Source organism: Oncorhynchus nerka, linkage group LG13 (assembly GCF_034236695.1).
Source record: "Oncorhynchus nerka isolate Pitt River linkage group LG13, Oner_Uvic_2.0, whole genome shotgun sequence".
In the NCBI taxonomy this organism is placed as follows: Eukaryota; Metazoa; Chordata; class Actinopteri; order Salmoniformes; family Salmonidae; genus Oncorhynchus; species Oncorhynchus nerka.
In genome coordinates, this window is record NC_088408.1 from 24,659,302 (window position 1) to 24,678,636 (window position 19,335).

At 42.1% G+C, this 19,335-nt stretch overlaps 1 protein-coding gene across 3 annotated transcripts in view; it reads right to left on the reverse strand.

Moving 5' to 3' along the window:
* Positions 1–19,335, reverse strand: part of LOC115139295 (pleckstrin homology domain-containing family G member 1) — a 132,741-nt gene that overhangs the window by 52,217 nt on the left and 61,189 nt on the right. Inside the window, exon 1 of one of the 3 annotated variants that reach the window (XM_029676498.2) lies at positions 17,555–18,009. The exons of the other annotated variants lie outside the window; for them this stretch is intronic. Within the exon in view, the coding sequence (XP_029532358.2) occupies positions 17,555–17,564 (10 nt within the window). The 5' untranslated portion in view covers positions 17,565–18,009. Of the gene's footprint in view, positions 1–17,554; positions 18,010–19,335 lie in introns of those variants that run through there. 3 annotated transcript variants of the gene reach the window in all.

The window sequence follows — 19,335 nt, forward strand, 5'->3', positions numbered from 1 at the left end:
TCCGACTTGGTAACAGAATTACGAGTTTTAATCAAACTTGATATCAGTAAATAAAACACAAAAAATTATATAAATAATTAGCAGGTTTACCTGTAATTGTTGTGGGTTTTTGGTAACGGAATTACAAGGCAATGTTTATTAAACTTACAGAAGGCAAATAATTAAATAATATAAAAGTGTTGCTCTTAGTTGTGTTTTGATGTATTTCTAATACCTTTTAAGACTTTTCTGGTAGATGTTTTCTAAGACCCCTTTTCCATCTACTTTCCATCTTATTTCAAAATTTTTGGGATGGAAAATGGTTAAAATGTATACAGTGCATTAGGATTCAGACCCCATTTTGTTATGTTACATCCTTATTCTAAAACTGATTAAATTGTTTTTTCCCCCATCAATTTACACACACCACCCCATAATGACTAAGCAAAAAACATTAGACATTCTTGCAAATGTTTAAAAAAAAATAATAATGAAATCACATTTACATAAGTATTCAGACCCTTTACTATGTACTTTGTTGAAGCAATATTGGCAGCGATTAAAGCCTCAAGTTTTCTTGGGTTTGATGCTACAAGCTTGGCACACCTGTATTTGTGGAGTTTCTTCCATTCCTCTCTGCAGATCCTCTCAAGCTCTGTCAGGTTGGATGGGGAGGATCTCTGAGCTGCTATTTTCAGGTCTATCCAGATATGTTAAAATCGGGTTCAAGTCCGGGCTCTGGCTGGGTCACTCAAGGACATTGAGACTTGTGCCGAAGCCACTCTTGTGTTGTCTTGGTTGTGTGCTTAGGGTCATTGTCCTAAGGTACTGAACACTCTGGAGCAGGTTTTCATCTCTGTACTTTGCTCAGTTCACCTTTCCCTCGATCCTGACTAGTCTCCAAGTCCCTGCTACTGAAAAACATCCCCACAACATGATGCTTCCACCACCATGCTTCACCGTAGGGATGGTGCCAGGTTTCCTTTAGACATGACGCTTGGCATTCAGGCCAAAGATTTCAATCTAGTTTCTCATGGTCAGAGTCATTTAGGTGCCTTTTGGCAAACTCCAAGCAGGCTATCATGTGCCTTTCATTGAGGAGCGGCCTCCGCCTAGCCACTACCACAAAGGCCTGATAGAGATGGGAGAACCTGCAGCACCATCCAGAAAGACAACCATCTCCACAGAGGAACTCTGGAGCTCTGTCAGAGTGACCATCAGGTTCTTGGTCACCTCCCTGACTAAAGCCCTTCTCCCCCAATTGCTCAGTTTAGCCAGGCAGCCAGTTCCAGGAAGAGTCTTGTAGGTTCCAAACTTCCATTTAAGAATGGAGGCCACTGTGTTCTTGGGGACATTCAATGCGGCAGACAAGTTTTGGTACCCTTCCTCAGATCTGTGCCTCGACACAGTCCTGTCTCAGAGCTCTACGGACAATTTCTTCGACCTCATGGTTTGGTTTCTGCTCTGACATGCACTGTGGGACATTATACAATGTGCATTCTTCCTACTTCCACTCATGCTACAACCAGAACTGCAGCTGCAATGAATGAGTATAGTAAAGTTAATTTATTAGCAGCTTGTGTCTAATATCAAAGAATATTTCACTCTCTCTGGTCATAGGAGAAACAACATGAATTGGTGCATGAGGCAGAAATAATGCAGTGACTTGAGTTTCACCATCAGCTGGAAGACTATGTCCACTTTTCTCAGTGGAGGGAGTCAGGTGAGAGGCAACCTCAACGCTTCTCCACTCCACGGTACTTACACCCATGAAATTGGAAGAACTCTGTGCGCTTCGTGTGTGTTTCTTACATGCATTTGGTTCATCACCCCTGAGATAATGCTAACTGAGCTAATGGTTTTAGTGCGACTCCTTATAGCCATTAGACATGGGCCAGCAACATTCACACAAAGAAACCATGTGTCTCTACCCCTAGTGAAAACCAAACAGACGAAGACTTCCTTACTTCTGTTTACCCAGCCCTTCCCCTGCACCTTCCAGACCCCCTGTTCGGGACACACCAAACCTGTTACACACGCGCTTGCACACTGCACACCCAAACTCTGTGTGAGTGGTAAAATGTGACTAGAACAAGTAGAGAGTGTGAGTGAGGTGGGCAGGGGGGGTTGGTGTTATCTTCAGCCCAGATTATGTTCAACCTGATCTGTGTAAATTCTCTCTAATTACGGGCCTAAAGCCTCAGAGTTGGTACTGTTTCTCCAGTTGTGTGTGCATGTCTCAGTCTGTGTGTCTATGTGTGTCTGTGTGTGTGTGTGTTTAAGGATTAGACTGGGTATTAGTTCTGTGAGCTCTTCCTTTCCTGCCAGAACAGCAACACAGTGAACCAGTGGCTCAATAAGGACAAAGACCAGGCCTACATTTTTTAGCAAATGTATTGAAAATGAAAGAGAAATATCTAATTTACATAAGTATTCACACCCCTGAGTCAATACATGTTAGAATCACGTTTGGCAGCGATTACAGCTGTGAGTCGTTCTGGGCAAGTCTCTAAGAGCTGATCACACCTGAATTGTACAATATTTGCGCATTATTCTTTAAAAACTTCTTCAAAATCTGTCAAGTTGTTTGTTCAAGCCAATGTAAGTCAAAAACTAACTAGGCCACTCAGGAACATTCAATGTCTTGGTAAGCAACTCCAGTGTACACTACCGGTCATCTACTAATTAAGGGTTTGTCTTTATTTTTAAGATTTGATACATTGTATAATAATAGCGAAGACATCAAAACTATTAAATAACACATATGGAATCATGTAGTAACCAAATAAAGTGTTAAACAAATCAAAATATATTTTATATGAGATTCTTCAAAATAGCCACCCTTTGCCTTGATGACAGCTTTGCACACTCTTGGCATTCTCTCAACCAGCTCCATGAGGTAGTCACCTGGAATGCATTTCAATTAACAGGTGTGCTTTCTTAAAAGTTAATTTATGGAATTTCTTTCCTTCTTAAATGTATTTGAGCCAATCAGTTGTGTTAGGGGTGGTATACAGAAGATGGCCCTATTTGGGTAAAGACCAAGTCCATGTTATGGCAAGAAGAGCTCAAATAAGCAAAGAGAAACAACAGTCCATCATTACTTTAAGACACGAAGGTTAGTCAATTCGGAACATTGCGTGAACTCTGAAAGTTTCTTCAAGTGCAGTCGCAAAAACCATCAAGCGCCATGATAAAACTGGCTCTCATGTGGACCGCCACAGAAATGGAAGACCAGAGTTACCTATTTGCAGCCCAAATAAATGCTTCACTGAGTTCAAGTAAAAGACATCTCAATATCAACTGTTCAGAGGAGACTGTGTGAATCAGGCCTTAGTTGGGTGAACGGATGATCTCCGCATGTGTATTTCCCACCATAAAGCATGGAGGTGGTGGTGTGATAGTGTCACTAGCAAAGCACCCCCACACGGTCTGATTTATTTAGAATTTAAACCACACTTAACCAGCATGGCTACCACAGCATTCTGCAGCGATACGCCATCCCATCTGTTTTTTAGCTTAGTGGGACTATAATTTGTTTTCAACAGGACAATGACCCAATACACGTCCAGACTGTGTAAGGGCTATTTGACCAAGGAGAGTGATGGAGTGCTGCATCAGGTGACCTGGCCTCCACAATCCCCAGACATCAACCCAACTGAGATGGTTTGGGATGAGTTGGACTGCAGAGTGAAGGAAAATGATCAGCATATGTGAGAACTCCTTCAAGACTGTTGGAAAAGCATTCCATGTGAAGCTTGTTGAGAGAATGCCAAGAGTGTGCAAATCTGTCATCAAGGCAAAAGGTGGCTGTTTAAAACTTTTTTTTAACTTCATGATTCCATATGTGTTAGTGCATAGTTTTGATGTCTTCACTATTATTCTACAATGTAGAAAATAGTACAACATAAAGAAAACCCCTTGAATGAGTAGGTGTTCTAAAACTTTGGACCGGTAGTGTATATTTGGGCTTGTGTTTTAGGTTAATGTCCTGCTGAAAGGTGAATTTGTCTCCCAGGGTCTGTTGGAAAGCATACTGAACCAGGTTTTTCTCTAGGATTTAACCTGTGCTTAGCTCTATTAAATGTATTTTTATCTATACAAACCCCATAGTCCTTGCCGATGACAAGCATACCCACAACCTGATGCATCTGCCACCATGCTTGAAAATATGAAGAGTGGTACACAGTGATGTGTTGTGTTTGCCCGAAACATAACATTTTGTATTCACGACAAAGTTCATTTCTTTTCAGTTTTACCCTAGTCCCTTATTGCAAACAGGACACATATTTTGGAATAGTTTTATTCTGTACAGGTTTCCTTCTCACATTTAGGAATAGTTTTATTCTGTACAGGCTTCCTTCTTTTCACTGTCAATTAGGTTAGTATTGTAGAGTAACTACAATGTTGTTGATCCATCCTCAGTGCTCTCCTATCACAGCCATTAAACTCTGTTTAAAATCACCATTGGCGTTAAGTTGAAATCCCCAAGTGGTTTCCTCCCCTCAGGCAACTGAGTTAGGAAGGACGCCTGTATCTTCGTAGGGATTGGGTGTATTGATACACCATCCAAAGTGTAATTAATAACTTCATCATGCTCAAAGAAATATTCAAATGTCTGCTTTTTATTTTATTTTAACCGATCTACCAATAGGTGCCCTTCTTTGCAAGGCATTGGAAAACCTCCCTGGTCTTTGTGGTTGAATCTGTGTTTGAAATTCACTGCTTGATTGAGGTACATTACAGATAATTGTGTGTGTGTGGGGTACAGAGATGAGGTAGTCATTCAAAAATCATGTTAATCACTATTGTTGCACACAGTCCATATTATGTGACTTGTTACTCTTGAACTTATTTAAGCTTGCCATAACAAAGGGATTGAATACGTATTGACTCAAGACATTTCAGCTTTTATTTTTTAATTTGTTTGTTGAAATTTCTAAAAAACAGAATTCCACTTTGACATTATGGGGTATTGTGTGTAGGCAGGTGACACAAAATCTCAATTTAATCCATTTCAAATTCAGGCTGTAATACAAAAAAATGTGGACAAAATCAAGGGGTGTGAATACTTTCTGAAGGCACTGTTACAAGTCTACTTCAGTCACACGTGTGAGATTCACCATCCTTCAGAACCGTCATGTGCTCCATCAACTCTATCCACAAGTACTGATGCTTCATAACACATTAACACTTATATAAATGTGCTATGAGTTACAGAAGCACAATGAAACTTAATGTTATAGCATAATATACATTTAGTTAATCTCAATAGGTTAGTTATTATTGTTTTAGTTTCCAATGGAGCCCCTAGTTCCACTCATACCTCTGATACCTCCTTTGTCCCACCTCCCACACATGCGGTGACCTCACCCATTATAACCAGCATGTCCAGAGATGCAACCTCTCTTATCATCGCTCAGTGCCTGGGCTTACCTCCGCTGTACCCGCACCCCACCTACCAGTCTGCACATTATGCCCTGAATCTATTCTACCACACCCAGAAATCTGCTCCTTTTATTCTTTGTCCCCAACGCTCTAGGCGACCAGTTCTGATAGCCTTCAGCCGTACCCTCATCCTTCTCCTCCTCTGTTCCTTGGGTGATGTGGAGGTAAACCCAGGTCCTGCATGTCCCCAGGCACCCTCAGTTGTTGACTTCTGTGATCGAAAAAGCCTTGGATTCATGCATCTTAACATCAGAAGCCTTCTCCCTAAGTTTGTTTTACGCACTGCTTTAGCACACTCCGCCAACCCTGATGTCCTTACCGTGTCTGAATCCTGGCTTAGGAAGGCCACCAAAAATTTGGAGATTTCCATACCCAACTACAACATTTTCCATCCAGATAGAACTGCCAAAGGGGGAGGAGTTGCAATCTACTGCAGAGATAGCCTGCAAAGTTCTGTCATACTTACCAGGTCTATACCCAAACAGTTCAAACTTCTAATTTTAAAAATTACTCTCTCCAGAAAAAAGTCTCTCACTGTTGCCACCTGCTATCGACCCCCCTCCGCTCCCAGCTGTGCCCTGGACACCATTTGTGAATTGATTACCCCCCATCTAGCTTCAGAGTTCGTTCTGTTAGGTGACCTAAACTGGGATATGCTTAACACCCCGGCAGTCCTACAATCTAAGCTAGATGCCCTCAATCTCACACAAATCATCAAGGAACCCACCAGGTACAACCCTAAACCCATAAACATGGGCACCCTCATATACATTATCCTGACCAACTTGCCCTCCAAACACACCTCTGCTTTTTTTCAAGCAGGATCTCAGCGATCACTGCCTCATTGACTGTATCCGCTATGGGTCCGCGGTCAAACAACCACCCCTCGCCTCCCGGGTGGCGCAGTGGTTAAGGGTGCTGTACTGCAGCGCCAGCTGTGCCATCCGAGACTCTGGGTTCGCGCCCAGGCTCTGTCGTAACCGGCCGCGACCGTGAGGTCCGTAGGGCGACGCACAATTGGCCTAGCGTCGTCCGGGTTAGGCTGGTAGGGATGACCTTGTCTCATCACGCACCAGCGACTCCTGTGGTAGGCCTGGCGCAGTGCGCGCTAACCAAGGTTGCCAGGTGCACAGTGTTTCCTCCGACACATTGGTGCGGCTGGCTTCCGGGTTGGATCCTAATCCAGGCACTTGTCATCTCCCGTCTGGATTACTGCAACTCGCTGTTGGCTGGGCTCCCTGCCTGTGCCATTAAACCCCTACAACTCATCCAGAACGCCGCAGCCCGTCTGGTGTTCAACCTTCCCAAGTTCTCTCACGTCACCCCGCTCCTCCGCTCTCTCCACTGGCTTCCAGTTGAAGCTCGCATCCGCTACAAGACCATGGTGCTTGCCTACGGAGCTGTGAGGGGAACGGCACCTCAGTACCTCCAGGCTCTGATCAGGCCCTACACCCAAACAAGGGCACTGCGTTCATCCACCTCTGGCCTGCTCGCCTCCCTACCACTGAGGAAGTACAGTTCCCGCTCAGCCCAGTCAAAACTGTTCGCTGCTCTGGCCCCCCAATGGTGGAACAAACTCCCTCACGACGCCAGGACAGCGGAGTCAATCACCACATTCCGGAGACACCTGAAACCCCACCTCTTTAAGGAATACCTAGGATAGGATAAAGTAATCCTTCTCACCCCCCTTAAAAGACTTAGATGCACTACTGTTCCACTGGATGTCATAAGGTGAAAGCACCAATTTGTAAGTCGCTCTGGATAAGAGCGTCTGCTAAATGACTTAAATGTAAATGTAAATGTATTCTGTTCGTCTGTCCGTATATTCTGTTTGTTGTGGCAGCACCATTTCACGAGTCAAATTCCTGTACATGCAAATGTATTTGGCGAATATAGTTGATTCTGAAGGATGACTGACAGTCAGATGTCCTATGGCTGCTGTATGAGACTTATGTGCCTTCGTAGTCAGCAGATGACACAGATAGAATCAGGTCTGTATAGGGTGTATAGAGCAGCTGCAGCCCTCTCTTTCTCTATCTCTCCCTTTTCTCTCTCCCCCTCACTACACAAAGGACACCCCAAACAACACACACACCTCATCCTCTCTACCTACCACCATGATCCACCCGCCAAAATAACAAACATCCACAAGCAGCTCCCGCATTCATATCTAATCTATCAAATCTGTCTGAACCCAATGAAAGGAGAGAAAAAAGTTAAGATGGATAGAGACAAAATAGAGAAGAAAGGGGATAAGGATAAGAAAGGAGGGAGAAATGGAGGGAGCCCTTCCCCCTTTCCCCTTGTTGAGTGCTACTGATGAGAGACTCAGTCTAAATCATGACGTAATTTAATTCAGCTCCATTCAGGACAATGGCCTGGCCTGTGAGCTCTTGACCTCCCCTACCCCTCCCTTGTTTTCTTTCTCCCTGTGTCCCTCTCCTCTTTTGTTTCTCACCCTCTTCCTTTCTCCATCTGACTTTTTTTCCCCTCTCTCCATCTCTCACTCCCTCCATCCATCCATTCATTAATTCATTACTTTCCTCCTTCCTTTCTTCCTACCTCATTTCCCCCAACTCATAAATATAACCGTCACCTCTTCAGGTCTTCCATGACAGTGATATCCATAGAGACATGATGTTTAGGAAGTCATAAAATAGCTCCCCTAACAGCTTTGCCAAGTCCAGCATTCCCTATAAGTAGCCCTGGAGATTCCAGGGGGATTCTGAGGGTCATTCCGAACCACTCCAAGCATATACTTTCCCAAATTAAAATATACACACACAGCAGAGCATATATACTTACAGACAAGGGCACATAGAATGCAGAGAACATGAGTGGGCCAAGCCTAGTTCACTTTCTCAAATCTCTAGATGTTCACCCACACTAAGAGTTCTCTTACACTGCTAAACAACATGTCAATCACAACTGTCACTTGAAATCTTAAGTCCATAAACTGTATATGAGCTATATGACAGATAAACAGCTCTGATATTGATATGAAGTGCTAAAGGAGTGCTGTGGAGCCGTAAGAGTGCCATGGACAGACCTCTCCTCTCATAGCTTGGTCATCAGAGGTTAAAGGGGATTTCACCCGGATCTTATCAAGGTGAATCCATGATGTGCTGTCCTGTCATACCAAGGAGTCAGGGTTCGGTCTATACATAGAGCTACTATATATAGAGGGACAACAGAGAAAGTAGAGAGAATCTGGGACTGGATCCTTATCCTCAGAATAAATTCCAGACCTTTTCTCACCAAGGGGCCAAATGTGGTTTCTTAACCCCAGAGAGGAGCACCTCTGACTGGGCAGGGTCTGACCACACATTCCCCTTCCATCAACCTTGTGTGTTCTTGTTTGCCGCATGAACAATAGAGAAGAACAAGTGTGTCTATGCCACACAATTGTTTACTGCCCTCTACTCATTGCACTAAATCTGTGGTGACAGTCAATCATTATGTATGGTGTCTGACATGTCTACAATAAGAGAGTTGAACACAAACAAAAACAAGTAACAACAACATCCAAGTACAAATAGTGCCCAAGGTGGGGTGTGTATTGGGTCTGGGAGAAGGGGCAGAGGACACTCATAGGGACATGAGTAGCTGTAATAGGCCAAAGGCGTTTCCGTGAGTTACAGCAGTCTCTCCACCTCCGCAACTTTATGGTAACGGTTTTAAATGTGATTAAATCAGATAAGGACTAACCCAAGAGGGAGAGAACACGAGAGAAAAAAATTGTCACACAAAAATTGTCACACAAAAATTGTCACACACACACACACCCCCCACTGTTCGGAGTCCTCCCTTGAAAGTTTAACTTGGTGTTGCACTATTAGACTTCTCTACAACCTATCAGGATATTTAGGCTAGTATGGATCTAGTAAACACCTCGGGGGGGATCCACTCTTCTCTCTCTGGCTCTGAAATATTGTCCTCCAAGTGTCTCTCTCTGATAGAGATGCAGGGCTGATCTACACCGACGTCAAACAACTTAAAGTGTCACTCAGGATTTCACACTGCAGCCCAATGAATCCAAAAGGAACAGAAGGAATAGAGAGAGTAGGAGAGAGAATACCCGACACACCTGCCATGACTGGGCCATACATTACAGAACAGACGTTAGACATAGAAAGAAAAAGAGAGCGGAAGAGAGAATAATAGTGAACTTCAGAGATTGCATGTGTGTGTCGGAGTGGGTAATTTATTTAAAAAAAATGTTTTTTAACATTCCACACTTAATGCTTTGGCTCTGCATGAGCATGTTGCAACAACAACAACATCTGCACGACAGTATTTCAACCTGAAGAGGGCCTGTCGTGACTAAACACTAGAGATGATACTGATGCCACAGAAAATTTGGCGCTACACAGCAATCCTAACCTACCACACAGTGACTGCTGTGTGGATCGAGCAATCAACAAGTCGAGCAGTCATTTGAAAGAGTAAGAACATTTCAGCGAGATAATTCCAAAGATTTCCACTTTTGAGTTCTTTGCCCTTGACAATCGTGGACAATGTTGGCTTTCGCCTACTGGAGTTACACATGAATAGCGTCACTGCTATTTGCTTCACTCCATACTATGGAACACCGTTTGGGTCTTCGCGTGTCAAAAAAAAATAAACACGTCAAATTACACTTTGACGCATTAAATACGCTTTTAATTTGACTCGTCAAATAACACGGTTCTATTAAAGAATGTTGTGTGTTCTGAATTTGCACGTGCAAGCCAAGCGCCACCACTATCAGTAGTACTGTCAAAGCTGTACAAAATAGCCTGCAGACAAGCAAAAACCGTCCATGAATGATGTGTTTACAATACCACGTTGATAATAAAGCATTATTTCATCGACCACAACTTCTGGGGTAGCTAGCTTTAGTTTGGTATCTAGCTAGCTCCAATACAACCACCATGAAAACAATGACCAGTAGAAACTGCAGTCATTTTCATTATTCTTAGGAATGATTTAGGAATCCTTGTAAGTATTAGCTGGGTAGGCATTTGTTCACCTATTGAAATTGAACTTCAGTTCATGAAAATAAATAGCTGGCCAGCTACTTAACCCTGTTGCCCAAAGCTAATGTCATAAGCAGCCAGCTAGCTTCATCTGGCTAGTGAGGCTCTACTGGACCGCGTTGTGTGTTGTAAAGCTAGACACAATAAGGATTCCTAAATCATTAGTGGAATTTGCGGTTTGCCTTCAAAATAAACGTACCTCATTTGAAAGGGATGCAGAATGTTACAAATTGGTGTTGTCATGCCATATTTAGACTAGATCATGTTAAACAAGGTTGGAACGTGAAGCAATGCAATGGGGTATCAGTCTACTCGGTGACACCCACAGAACACGGCTGTGAAGAGTCTATGCAATTATTAGCGTTGTAGCTCTGGTCGCGGGACTGTTACTGTGAAATCACCTCCCCAGTCAGCCCATTGTGTGTATTGACATTCATATTGCAGTGTACAGTTTTACCTAAGGATTGGGGATCAATGAAATTGGGTATCAGTTTACTCAATACCCAATATATTTTTTCCCAACATCCTCCTCAGAATTATCAGACTCCAAAACATCCACGCAGTATTGTTGTTCCTCAGGAATAGTGTTCAATACACATGGGATGACAATAAATGTGGCTCAATTCACAGAGTCCCGCTACAACGCTAAAGTTCTCTGGGTGTCACTGAGTAGACTGATACCCCATGTCATTGATCCACAACCCATAGGTAAGGCTATGCAGTGAAATAAGTATGCCCCAATGCAATTCTAAAGTATAATACATCCAGCGTGATTTCAACAGATTTGTCAAATTAACAAATCGTCTTTAGTTGATTTTTATATAACATTCCAACCTCGTTAAGCTTGATCTATTTAACTACGGCATAATTCTACTGTTTGTATTCATTTACATCACTGTCAATTACATACTTTTGTTTTGAAGGATAACAACAAAGTCCACTATTGTGGCTAGCTTCACATAGATGGGTCCGACCACCATTAATCAAATAATACGTGTAGCTAGCTAACTATATAGCTACTGAAACAGATGTCGTTTTGCTATGTTTTTGGGGAAGAACATTGATTGCATCCATGAGCTAGCTTTTTTTTTTAAATGACCAACACTATAGGTGCCGAGACAAACTTTACCAGCATCATAGCATAGGTATCAATGAATCGTTGTGACATATGAAATACGAGTGATGGTGTAATCAATGTGTAATAACTACGTAAAAAAATGTATGAATGTTCAATTATCATGTGACGTGCATATTCAGGTCCTGATTGGTCAACAAGCTTATTTGACACATCAAATGGACCCAAGCGGCATTCCAAGTACGTGAAAGAAATAGGTTTTGATTATGGTTTTACAGGTAAATGGGGACATAATGCCAACAAAATAAATGGCAACAAAATAACTTTATGGTAGTGTGTGTGTGTGACCTTTGCTTAACTAGGCAAGTCAGTTAATTAAAGAACAAATTCTTATTTACAATGACGGCCTACCCAGGCCAAACCCGGACGAGGCTGGGCCAAATTGTGCGCCGCCATATAGGACTCCCAATCACGGCTGGATGTGATACAGCCTGGATTTGAGGATCAAGGATCTCGCTGTACATTTCTTAGTTAATCTTTTCCTTGATCCTGACTAGTCTCCCAGTCCTTGCCACTGAAAAACATCCCTGCAGCATGATGCTGCCACCACTATGCTTCACCATAAGAATGGTGCCAAGTTTCCTCCAGACAAGACGCGTGGCATTCAGGCCAAAGAGTTCAATCTTGGTTTCATCAGACCTTGTTTCTCAAGGTCAGAGTCCTTTAGGTGCCTTTTGGCAAATTCCAAGCGGGCTGTCATGTGCCTTTTACTGAGGAGTGGCTTCTGTCTGGCCCCTCTACCATATCAGCCTGATTGGTGGAGTGCTGCAGAGATGGTTATCCTTCTGGAAGGTTTTGCCATCTCCACAGAGGAACTCTGGAGCTCTGTCAGAGTAACCATTGGTTGTTGACCAAGTTCTTTCACCCCAGATTGCTCAGTTTGGCCGGGCAGCCAGTTCTAGGAAGAGTCTTGGTGTTTCCAAACTGCTTCCATTTAAGAATGATGGAGGGCACTGTGTTCTTGGGGACCTTCAAATGGTGCAGAAATGTTTTGGTACACTTCCCCAGATCTGTGCCGACACAATCCTGTCTCTGAGCTCTACGGACAATTCCTTTGAGCTCATGGCTTGGTTTTTGCTCTGACATGCATTGTCAACTGTGGGATCTTATACAGACAGGTGTGTGCCTTTCCAAATCATGTCCAATCAATTAAATTTACCACAGGTGGACTCCAATCAAGTTGTAAAAACATCAAGGATGATCAATGGAAAAGGATGCACCCAAGCTCAATTTGGAGCCTCATAAAAAAGGGTCTGAATCTGTTTTTATTTTTAATACATTTATTTATTCTACAAACCTGTTTTCGCTTTGTCATTATAGGGTATTGTGTGCAGATTGATGAGGGAAAACCTTTATTTAATCAATTTTTGGAATAACGTTGTAACGTAACAAAATGTGTAAAAAGTCAAGGGGACTGAATACTTTCTGAATGCACTGTATAGTGTGTATAACATATGAACACCTCGTATCTTAGTAGTGTCTATAACATGAAAATAACAGTATGGACACATTAGTATAGTGTTAATTCTGTGTTATTAAAACAGTGGGAGAGGGCTCAGGGGGGTTGGGGGTGGTATAGCTGAAAGCGGAGAGGGCGAGAGAGAGTTGCTGTGGGGAAAAGTCCACTAACACCCCCTTTTATTCAAACAGACACACACAAACACCTTTGGGACACCAACAAGCCCCCTGGCACACTCTCTCGCCCTTCCTATGACTATGTGACATACTGGGCTTATTCTCAAAAGTGATTGGATCTCACCACCCCACAGAAATCCACACCATAGGAACTGAAATAGTTGCGTTCCTATCCTATCCCTCCCGCTCATCAAGCCTGACATAGATTTTCACTTCTCTCTCTCACTAGTATCCCTTACAACTTCCCACATTATTAATGTCTGCATTGTCCCACTAGCCTGTGCTTGTCATCCACAGCCTCCCTACCTCTCTTTTAACAATACACACACCAATAGACATGAGAGCTTTGAGGGTGAAAGGGGAAGATATTGATTTGTTTGAGCAATTTCACCCAAATTGACCTCCCACCCTCCCTCCCCCAGCAGGGCTAGCTAAGTATGGGGGCAGATGTCCTACTGAGCTTGGGTAGGTTGGTGGTGTATTGTCCACTGAGCCTCTCAATAGTAATTATACCCCCCTCTAGCCCCCCTGCCTCAGCCCCTCGCGCCCTTCCTGCCACCCCTGAGGGCTCTAATTTGGGTCATGGGCTGCAGAATGGCATTTCAGCCCTACCCAGACAGCTACTTTGTCAAAACAGACAGACAGTCCGGTATGGAGAGGAAACCAACACACACCAACTAACAAAAAGCCCTCTGAGATACCAGGAGAGCAGAGATGGAGAAATTAAATAACACACAATTTAAAAAGAGAGTCAACATAGCCCAATGGTGTAGTTATGGGTATACACAAGTATACGGCATTGCATATACTCACTTCTTAATCCCCATGATGCGTATCAAAGTAGTGTGGTGGTGGAATAGGCCGTATCAATTAATAACGTTGATGGAACAGATCAGAATGTTTAGCTTAAAATGTTGATAAACTAATATTTCTTCACATTGTAAGAGCAGCAATAGGCACACGGCCAGTGGGCCTTCACGGAAATGTTACAAAATGAAATTGCGGGAAAACACCATGCACATACAAGCGGTTGCAAGCAGTTTCATAGACAGAGATGGAAATATCTGCTATAAATTTAGAAAGAGGGAAGATCTAAAGATGAATGAACTATTATGGGTTGATATATGACTAGCATAATGTCTTTGGCTGCCAGACAATGAAAGAACAGGACAGCGTATACAAGAAAATAATTGCCGCCATGTTTCTATGGTGGTATTTTTGCTATAGGTTACTTTGAAGCAAAGACATGCCTCATAATATGAAGTAAAATATCCAGGTTTCATTCAATGAAGAAACAGGAAAAATATAGTGATGCTAATAATAGACCTAACCATCTTCTGGTAGCTGGAAAGGCTTTCCCAGAAACCATCTCTATTAAATGTTCACAAGCTACAAAGTATCCTATGCCTACCTGGCAGAATGATACCATGATTATTTGCATCAATCCAGTGTCCATTTATTTAGCAAACTCCATCTCATGTGCGCTACAGAAACAATACTAACCACACAACATTGCTAGGTGCCTGCAGCACAGTTTAATTCAAGGGAAACTACATGAAAAATAAAAATGTCTTACATTTTCCCCAGACCTCAAGTCATCCCGATGTGGTTCAGGCATTGTTGTGGACTTAGAACACCCAATTTTGTTGTTTTTAAAAACCTCTTAATTTCTGACTTAACTGACAGCCTAATGTGGGTTTCAATTGGAGGCCTACTATTAGCCTACCTGCAAAGTACAGGTTGGGTTGGCCTTCCCTTCGCCGGACGAACCGGTCAGGATTATTTTTTTGCTAAATTAGAGTACACACTTCTCCAGGCACTACACCACTGACATAGCTCATTAATGGCCCATGCGAAAAATCAACTCTAAATAGAAACATTGCATGGAAATAACTCCATGTCAATTTAGCAAACAGACACTTTTACACAGAAAACATTATTTGAGTATAAACTTCTGTCAACAACCTCGGTGAGAAGCTTCTTCCATTGACTGACAGGAAAGTATCTATACCGGATATACATTTGAAGTCGGACGTTTACATACACTTATCTTGGAGTCAGTAAAACTTGTTTTTCAACAACAACAACAAATGTCTTCTTAACAAACTATAGTTTTGGCAAGTCGGTTAGGACATCTACTTTGTGAATGACACAAGTAATTTTTCCAACAGTTGTTTAGACAGATTATTTCACTGTATCACAATTCCAGTGGGTCATAAGTTTACATACACTAAGTTGACTGTGCCTTTAAACAGCTTGGAAAATTCCAGAAAATGATGTCATGGCTTTAGAAGCTTCTGATAATTTACAACTTGAGTCAATTGGAGGTGTACCTGTGGATGTATTTCAAGTCCTATCTTCAAACTCAGTGCCTCTTTGCTTGACATCATGGGAAAATCAAAAGAAATCAGCCAAGACCTCAGAAAAAAAAATTGTAGACCTCCACAAGTCTGGTTCATCATTGGGAGCAATTTCCAAATGCCTGAAGGTACCACGTTCATCTGTACAAACAATAGTACGCAAGTATAAACACCATGGGACCATGCAGCCGTCATACCGCTCAGGAAGGAGACGCGTTCTGTCTCCTAGAGATGAACGTACTTTGGTGCGAAAAGTGCAAATCAATCCCAGAACTACAGCAAAGGACCTTGTGAAGATGGAGGAAACAGGTACAAAAGTACACAGTAAAACGAGTCCTATATCGACATAACCTGAAAGTCCACTCAGCAAGGAAGAAGACACTTTTTGGAGAAATGTCCTCTGGTCTGATGAAACAAAAATAGAACTGTTCAGCCAAAATGACCATCGTATTATTTGGAGGGAAAAGGCAGACGCTTGCAAGCCGAAGAACACCATCCCAACCATGAAGCACGGGGGAGGTAGCATCATGTTGTTTGGAGTGCTTTGCTGCAGGAGGGACTGGTGCACTTCACAAAATAGATGGCAACATGAGGTAGGAAAATTATGTGGATATATTGAAGCAACATCTCAAGACATCAGTCAGGAAGTTAAAGCTTGGTCGCAAATGGTTTTTCCAAATGGACAATGACCCCAAGCATACTTCCAAAGTTGTGGCAAAATGGCTTAAAGACAACAAAGTCAAGGTATTGGAGTGGCCATCATAAAACCCTGACCTCAATCCTATAGAAAATTTGTTGACCGAACTGAAAAAGCGTGTGCGAGCAAGGAGGCCTACAAACCTGACTCAGTTACACCAGCTCCGTCAGAAGGAATGGGCCAAAATTCCAAACTTATTGTTTGAAGGTTGTGGAAGGCTACCCAAAAAGTTTGGCCCAAGTTAAAGAATTTAAAGGCAATACACCCAATTAGTATTTGGTAGCATGTAAACTTCTGACCCACTGGGAATGTGATGAAAGAAATAAAAGCTGAATCATCCTCTACTATTATTCTGACATTTCACATTTTTAAAATAAAGTGGTGATCCTAACTGACCTAAAACAGGGATTTTTTACTAGGATTAAATGTCAGGAATTGAGAAAAATTGAGTTTAAATGTATTTGGCTAAGGTGTATGTAAACCTCCGACTTCAACTGTTTCTCCACCTCTCAAATAATTGAGAATAGGCTCTACCTATAAACAACGTCTGTGGGGGAGAAATTACAGGAGAGGAATTAAGGATGATCTGAATTTGAAATAATCACTCGTAATCTGCAATGGAATAACAACAAGAACAAGAACCAACAACCCTGCGAAAAAGCAAATATGTTCCTTTCAACTGCCTCAGCAGGAAAACTAGAAAACACTGATCACAGCATAGGGGAGAGAACCAGTCGACATATAGGTCACACATACTTCACACAACAGTGTCAGCTGGGAGAAGATATCACACCAACACACAAAAGGAGCCAACACACAACCACAACTGACAGCATTAAGAGGGCTAGATACAACACACAACTAACTAACAAAGAAACAAGGACGACAAAAGCACACAATACAAGTTTCATTCAAATTACCTTTACCAGAGCAATAATTAGATGTGGAACAAAAACAGAGCCAGCTCTTACATCCATGTGAATAAAAACATGAACAGGAGTACTCATTCCTACCAGACACACCATCAATGCAGTCACCTTCAAAGACTTTCAATTAACCACAAGGACCCCAGTTTACCACAAAAAAATTATAATAATTATTTAAGGAAAGATAAGGAAATCTAAACTCTGTTGCACCTTTGACTGCAGATCAAACACCTGAGGAAAAAAAATATATATCTAGGCATTTTTTTACCATACAAAACAAACTGATGTTGAGCTCTCAAATGGCCTAGGACATAAAACAGTCTACATTAGAAATACCTGAAATAAATTCTGCTTACCAGTTGGCATAATGGCTTTGAATTTCCTTTAGCAAAAATAACAGGAGTGAAAGGTTTGAAAGAAAACAACAGTCCAGGAAAATTCACATATGCACAGGGAGCAGACTATTCTGATCGCAGTATTCCCAGTTCCCGCAGCCAGCAGAATTCCCACAGCACACCTCACATTCTCTCAGTCAGCCCGATACATTTCCTTCTTCAGGGAGCAAGCGTGCAGTCCGCTGCTCCCAACACACTCACTCTGCCACCTATCACAGAGACCTCTTACTGGTGTAGCAGCTGACCACTTTTGCTATCCTATTCTTTCTGTCTGATGCTCTGTATAGCTTTCTCTCTCTTTCTCCTTCGCTGGCTTGCTAAAACGGTCTCTCATTGGGCTCTCGGTCGCTCTTTCAGACAGCCTTCATTTCTCTTTCTCTCTCTCTCTAGTGGTAGCACATATGTGTCTGTATATCTCTGCGTGTGCATCAGAGTGAATGGCCTTTGCTCTCCCCTGTTCCCTCCCCACTGGGCTTTCCCCTCCCCTGACTCCTCCCCTCTCTCCCACAGCAAAGTACAAGGACCGGAGTTCCACAGTAAGTGCCCTCTCCAGGGCCGGCACCAGGTATAAGTGACATTAGCGGTCGCTTAGGGCCCTCGCCGCTAGGGGGCCCGTGACCACCAAAATGTTTTGGGGAACTCAGTCGGGGTCTCAATTGTCTCTGTTGAGAGTTAGAATAGTAGAATATACAAGGTGCAAATTCGAAATGGGGTTGTGTATCAGCAGTTTCTCTTGATATGTCAGTAACTGACAGTGACTTAATTAGTCCATGTCAGGAAAAATTATTTGAGATTGGTTAAATTAGTCTAGCCAGCTATATAAACTCGTAGTAATCATGGTTGAATTATCAAATCGGGCAAGTACCAATGGTGGGGGGATATATTTTATTTAAGTGGGCATTGCGTATACTCACTTCTTAATCCCGACTGATGTGTCAAAATAGAATAGTGAACAACATCGGTAGGATTGGAAAGACGTTTCAACTTACCAGTAAATGCCAACTAAGGCAACAATGGGTATGATTGCCAGGCAATGAAAAAGTTTGGTCCGAAATCTTGGTTGAAACTTTGCAATGCGAAACGCAGTCATCATGCGATGTTAGAATGAATATTTCTTTCCCAACAAACCTTCCCAATAAATGTTGACTGCAAAGTAGATCTACCTGGCAGAATGAGATCATGATGATTTGTATCAAAATCGGGAGGGCATACAATGTAGGCCTACAGCACAGAAACACCGCTACCCCTATGGTGCGATTTCAGTGACAACAGAAACTGTATTTGAATTTCATCATTTAGAATTTGTATTAGGATATTGAATTTAATTTGAATGTAATATTTTTATTTATTTGTAATGCAAAAATTGAATCCAGAAATGTAACTTGTACTTCATGATCTGAAACAGAATATTGCATTCAGTTCTAAAATTCTATTAATTGAATATTCAAGTTCAATATTTATAAATTAATTTTCAATATGGTAGGTATTGCATACATTTTCTGTGTATCAAGTTTACATACTATAATTTCAAATTTATCCAAGTTTCAGACATGTATATTCAACTTCTCAGATGCATTCAGATTCAGTTTTTTTTAATTCGGTTCTCTAAATTCAGATTCAAAACCAGACAACATCCCGATACCGATTATTGGAGGACCCAAAAAAGCCGATACCGATTATTGGAGGACCCTACTGAGCTTGTCTGATGCTTTAAGCACATTCTGATTAAATAATTAAGACAC